Raw genomic sequence first — 6,000 nt, 5'->3', positions numbered from 1 at the left:
AGGAGACACCGACAGAGACACACAGAGACTCACCCAACCTTCACCAGACCACTGATCCACACCTGCAGCCGGGCTGTCACTTTCAAGGCTCTTTCTCTTGGACTCCTCTTTCCTCTCTCTCTCCATCTGTCGCTCCTGATCATGTGGAAGGCTGCAGTGTTGACGTTTGGCCTGTTGGTGGCGCTGGTGGGTATGGTGCAGGCTGCAGAGGGCCACGCTAACTCTATCTACGGTGTGAAGCTGTGCGGGAGAGAGTTTATACGGGCCGTCATCTTCACCTGCGGAGGATCGCGTTGGAGGAGAGGAGTGGGCGACGCCGGTGAGATGGGTGTGTGTCTGTGAGAGACGATGTGTATGTGTACCTGTGGCTGTGGTTGTGAATGTGTGGGATTGATTGTCTATGTGTGCCTGTGTGCCTGTGTGCCTGTGTGTGTGTGTGCGTGTGTGTAGCCATTTCTTTTCTATTAAGCATTCAAATCATTTTATTTTCCTCGTCCTTCCAGGTGACATCTCCATTGACGAGGAGACTGAGGCCTACAGCCCATGGAGCTCCAACGCCATCCCCGGCCTCGCCAGCAAGCAGCGTCCAGGATTGGAGGCTCAGGGCTGGGCAGGCGAGGTCAGGGAGGGGGGCTCTGCCGCTGCTGTGTTCAGTCGTTTGGCCCGCTCGCCCATCTCAGAGGAAGTGCTAGAGGCGCTGCGCAGTGCGGACAGGAAGGGGCGGGATGTCGTGGTGGGCCTCTCCAACGCCTGCTGCAAGTGGGGCTGCAGCAAGAGCGAGATCAGCTCCCTCTGTTGAGCACTACCAACACCTCTCCTTTTCATCCCTCTGTTGAGCACTACCAACACCTCTCCTTTTCATCCCTCTGTTGAGCACTACCAACACCTCTCCTTTTCATCCCTCTGTTGAGCATCCCTCCCTCCTTCCCTCTAGCCCTCCATCCCTCTAGCCCTCCATCCCTCCTTCCCTCTAGCCCTCCATCCCTCCTTGCCTCTAGCCCTCCATCCCTCCATCCCTCTAGCCCCCCATCCCTCCTTCCCTCCATCCCTCCATCCCTCCACTTTTCTATCCTTCCATTCCTCCTGCTTCTTCTCCTTCTCCTGGATCATTGTGTTGATCATTTAGGGTCATGTATTCTCCAACCTATGTCAGTATTATGAGCAGTTTTTGTGTGTTTAGTTACTGATATGACAGTCCAATAAAGTTGTGTTTTGAAAGTGGTAATGTGTTACTCTTCATTGACATTTCTGAATGACTCTTACTTGATGTATTACAGTATCTGAAAATATTTTACCACAAATACTTTATTTCTCAACAACAATAGACTAGATCAGGATTTCCCAAACTCGGTCCTGGCCCCCCCTGGGTGCACGTTTTGTTTTTTTCCGTAGCAGTACACAGCCGATTCAAATAACCAAAGCTTGATGAGTTGGTTATTTAAATCAGCTGTGTAGTCCTTAGGTAAAAAAATAAAAATAATGAGTACCCAGGAAGGGCCCCAGGACCGAGTTTGGGAACCCTGGACGAAAGGACGGTTTTTGTTGTATCCACCTGCTGTTGTAACTTTCTCCTCCTGGTCTTTGGTGGTGGACTTTGACTGGCTGTCACGCACACCTGTTTAAAATATGATGACCCCAACAGACGATTCTATCCCACTAGGCCCACATGGCATTAAAAAGTAGACGTTTATTCCATGCCATAAAATTGCCTTTTACACTGTCTATTCACTCACTGGTAAATGTAAATAAAAATTTGACTTTGATGAAAGATTATCTACTATATTGACCTAATTGATTTTGCAGTGTAATCACGTGTGATGTGAACAGCTCGGCGATTGGGCAAAACTAATCAAGCGTATGGAACGTTGAGCCATGTACGGAAGCCGAACAAGGACCTGCTGGTGGATTTTTGAATCTGACATGACAGCTATTTCTCACACAGAGCCAGAGCTACTTATCGCAACAGCAAGGGGGTTTGGGATTATCTATTTGCTCTAAAAACAAAGTGAGAGATCCAAACCCTTTGCTACTAAATACATCTGGATTGCATCTGCCATTCTGTAAATGCTCATTGCCACGGTACCGGTAGCTACTGCTAACAAAGCAATTACGGATCTGACAAATCGGTGCGACCAGGTAAAGGCTTTCTTTGGCGGCACTTTCAACATGAAGCTATTAGCTAGCTAGATGCCTAACTAACTAGCCAATTAACCAACGTTAGCCATATAATATGTCATTGTGTTGTCTTTATCGTTTGCACTTGGCTAGCTAACAATGTCTACACTCGTTCATTTGTTAGATGTTTATGTAGTTAGCTAGCTAACGAGCTAATGTCACTTGCGGCGAAATGCGAGGCCGTATCGGCCTACTTGCCCAAGCCGGCCAGGGACTCCCTACTTTATTAGCTAGCAAAATTGCTAACTAGCGTAGCTAGCATGCAATGCGGAATGCTTGCGAAGGCAAAGCTAGATTAGGTAACGTTGGCTAGTTACGTATCGTGTTTATAATGGGGACTGATTACTACTAACAAACTAGTTAACGTTAGCTAGGTATCTAAATTACTTTGTCAACGTCCGTTGATGTGCTATTTGTTTTGGTCCCAGGTCGGTTGTGAAGGTAGTCCTGATGCTGGTGATTAGAATGCGTTCTTTGCATTCCGACCCTTGACTGACGCGTTCTATTCTTTACTCTGCTTGTGATGTGATGTTGTGCTAGAGAGACAACTCTGCTTGTGATGTTGGGTTAGAGAGACAACTCTGCTTGTGATGTGATGTTGTGCTAGAGAGACAACTCTGCGTTCTGATGTGATGTTGGGCTAGAGAGACAACTCTGCCTCTGATGTGATGTTGGGCTAGAGAGACAACTCTGCCTCTGATGTGATGTTGTGCTAGAGAGACAACTCTGCTTGTGATGTTGGGCTAGAGAGACAACTCTGCTTGTGATGTTGGGCTAGAGAGACAACTCTGCTTGTGATGTTGTGCTAGAGAGACAACTCTGCTTGTGATGTTGGGCTAGAGCGACAACTCTGCTTGTGATGTTGGGCTAGAGCGACAACTCTGCTTGTGATGTTGAGCTAGAGCGACAACTCTGCTTGTGATGTTGGGCTAGAGCGACAACTCTGCTTGTGATGTTGGGCTAGAGCGACAACTCTGCTTGTGATGTTGGGCTAGAGCGACAACTCTGCTTGTGATGTTGGGCTAGAGGGACAACTCTGGTGTGATGTTGGGCTAGAGGGACAACTCTGGTGTGATGTTGGGCTAGAGAGACAACTCTGATGTGATGTTGGGCTAGAGAGACAACTCTGATGTGATGTTGGGCTAGAGAGACAACTCTGATGTGATGTTGGGCTAGAGAGACAACTCTGATGTGATGTTGGGCTAGAGAGACAACTCTGATGTGATGTTGGGCTAGAGAGACAACTGATGTGATGTTGGGCTAGAGAGACAACTGATGTGATGTTGGGCTAGAGAGACAACTCTGATGTGATGTTGGGCTAGAGAGACAACTCTGATGTGATGTTGGGCTAGAGAGACAACTCTGATGTGATGTTGGGCTAGAGAGACAACTCTGATGTGATGTTGGGCTAGAGAGACAACTCTGATGTGATGTTGGGCTAGAGAGACAACTCTGATGTGATGTTGGGCTAGAGAGACAACTCTGATGTGATGTTGGGCTAGAGAGACAACTGATGTGATGTTGGGCTAGAGAGACAACTCTGATGTGATGTTGGGCTAGAGAGACAACTCTGATGTGATGTTGGGCTAGAGAGACAACTCTGATGTGATGTTGGGCTAGAGAGACAACTCTGATGTGATGTTGGGCTAGAGAGACAACTCTGCTTGTGACAGCGACACTAGTAGCAACAGAAAACTATGTAGCCGGCGGAGGCTGTAAGGAAAATGTAGAGAAACATTCAAGCCTGTGTGTGTGTGTGTGTGTGTGTGTGTGTGTGTGTGTGTGTGTGTGTGTGTGTGTGTGTGTGTGTGTGTGTGTGTGTGTGTGTGTGTGTGTGTGTGTGTGTGTGTGTGTGTGTGTGTGTGTGTGTGTGTGTGTGTGTGTGTGTGTGTAGGATGGAGTGGCAGCCGGATGAACAGGGTTTGCAGCAGGTGCTTCAGCTGCTGAAGGACTCCCAGTCTCCAGACACAGCCACACAGAGAGCTGTGCAGGAAGTATCCTCTCAAACACACAGCAGTGTGTCTGCGTTCGAGAGAGAGAGAGGCTGTGTGATTGTTTTCCATACTCCATAATGTGTCTCAACGGGGTGTGAGTGAAAGATGAGTCATGAATGTGTGCGGGATTGTTGGTGATTTGCCATGTTGATTGTTTTGTCAGTGGAGGGGTGTTCCTTAACAGTGTGTAGAAACTGGAACAGCTCAACCAGTTCCCAGACTTCAACAACTATCTCATCTTCGTCCTTACAAGCCTCAAATCAGAGGGTAAGTGTGTGTGTGTGTGTGTGTGTAAGATCTATATCAAATGGTTGCGAGCATTAGTCAGTGGTTACTAATCGTTCCCGCTTTCCTTTCAAACCAACCCCCTTTCTCTGTAGATGAGCCGACGCGTTCTCTAAGTGGTCTCATATTGAAGAACAATGTGAAGGCCCACTACCAGAACTTTCCTCCTCTGGTCGCTGACTTCATCAAGAGGGAATGTCTCAACAACATCGGAGATCCCTCGCCCCTCATCAGAGCAACCATCGGTAAGAGAAAGAGAGTGTGTGTGTGTGCTGCAAAGTGAGTCAGGATGTGTGGGTGGTTGAGCCTTTGCAGGTACTGGTGTCAGTCTGTGGGGGAGTATGCGTTAATCAGCAAGCTGAAGTGTGTGTGTGTGTGTGTGTATTCAACTTTCAGTTTCAGGTTTTAATGTCACATACAGTGAAATTCCTTCTTGCAGCTCTAAACCCATCAATGCAGTAATCAATAGTAGTACTAAGAATAACAAGGAAGAAGAGAAATGCACAATAAATAATGTTTGTGTGTGCCTATTAGTTAGTGTGTATGTGCCTATTAGTTTGTGTGTGTGTGTGTGTGTGTGTGTGTGTGCCTATTAGTTAGTGTGTGTGTGTGTGTGTGTGTGTGCCTATTAGTTAGTGTGTGTGTAACCCTCTGCCTCCTGTCTCTCAGGCATCTTGATAACAACCATAGCATCTAAAGGAGAGCTGCAGACATGGCCTGAACTCCTCCCTCAACTCTGTAACCTGCTCAACTCTGAAGACTACAATACCTGCGAGGTCACACACACACACGCTCCCATCTAATCTTTTGATTGTTCATGTAGGGCCTATGTTTAACTTTCTCTGTGTGTTTGTGTGCAGGGTTCATTCGGAGCACTGCAGAAGATCTGTGAGGATTCTTCAGAGCTGTTGGACAGTGATGCTCTCAACAGACCCCTGAACATCATGATCCCCAAGTTCCTACAGTTCTTTAAACACTGCAGCCCAAAGATCAGGTCTGTCTGTCTGTCTCTGTCACCCAGATCAGGTCTGTGCTCTTTCTTTCATTCTTTCTGTCTGCCTGCCTTTCTTTCTTTCTTTCTTTCTTTCTTCGCTCCCTGACAAGTAGTTGATTTCTTCTTAAGGCAGCTATTGAATTCAACCAACTTTGTTTCTGCTCTCTCTCACCCTCCCTCCAGGTCTCATGCCATAGCGTGTGTGAATCAGTTCATCAGCAGTAGAGCCCAGGCTCTGATGGATCACATCGACACCTTCATCGAGGTGAGACAGGGGTTGTGACTAAAATGGCACCCTAGTCCCTATATAGTGCACTACTTTAGACCAGAGCCCTAGTCCCTATATAGTGCACTACTTTAGACCAGAACCCTAGTCCCTATATAGTGCACTACTTTAGACCAGAGCCCTAGTCCCTATATAGTGCACTACTTTTGACCAGAGCCCTAGTCCCTATATAGTGCACTACTTTTAACCAGAGCCCTAGTCCCTATATAGTGCACTACTTTTGACCAGAGCCCTGTTCCCTATATAGTACACTACTTTTGACCAGA

At 47.3% G+C, this 6,000-nt stretch overlaps 2 protein-coding genes across 2 annotated transcripts in view; both read left to right on the top strand.

Moving 5' to 3' along the window:
- Positions 1-957, top strand: LOC139423713 (relaxin-3-like). Its single transcript, XM_071175325.1, has 2 exons — positions 1-319; positions 504-957. Exons 1-2 carry the CDS (start codon positions 142-144, stop codon positions 797-799), a joined length of 474 nt encoding a protein of 157 aa, XP_071031426.1. The 5' UTR covers positions 1-141; the 3' UTR covers positions 800-957.
- A 1,052-nt stretch (positions 958-2,009) lies between these two features.
- LOC139423712 (transportin-2) overlaps positions 2,010-6,000 on the top strand; it is a 63,452-nt gene continuing 59,461 nt past the window's right edge. The window contains exons 1-7 of the mRNA XM_071175324.1: positions 2,010-2,136; positions 4,070-4,169; positions 4,361-4,436; positions 4,550-4,699; positions 5,124-5,230; positions 5,315-5,448; positions 5,632-5,713. Coding sequence (XP_071031425.1) covers positions 4,071-4,169; positions 4,361-4,436; positions 4,550-4,699; positions 5,124-5,230; positions 5,315-5,448; positions 5,632-5,713 — 648 coding nt within the window. The 5' untranslated portion in view covers positions 2,010-2,136; position 4,070. The remainder of the gene's footprint in view (positions 2,137-4,069; positions 4,170-4,360; positions 4,437-4,549; positions 4,700-5,123; positions 5,231-5,314; positions 5,449-5,631; positions 5,714-6,000) is intronic.

The sequence above is a fragment of the Oncorhynchus clarkii genome, chromosome 13 (genome assembly GCF_045791955.1).
Source record: "Oncorhynchus clarkii lewisi isolate Uvic-CL-2024 chromosome 13, UVic_Ocla_1.0, whole genome shotgun sequence".
Classification (NCBI taxonomy): Eukaryota; Metazoa; Chordata; class Actinopteri; order Salmoniformes; family Salmonidae; genus Oncorhynchus; species Oncorhynchus clarkii.
This window is presented reverse-complemented; position numbering and strand designations above follow the sequence as displayed.

What these genes read in the sequence shown, in the direction of transcription:
- LOC139423713 (XM_071175325.1), top strand. Translation starts at nt 142, where the DNA reads ATGTGGAAGGCTGCAGTGTTGACGTTTGGCCTGTTGGTGGCGCTGGTG. An exon ending in GAGAGGAGTGGGCGACGCCG is followed by an intron (nt 320 to 503) that starts GTGAGATGGGTG and finishes TCGTCCTTCCAG; the next exon opens with GTGACATCTCCATTGACGAG.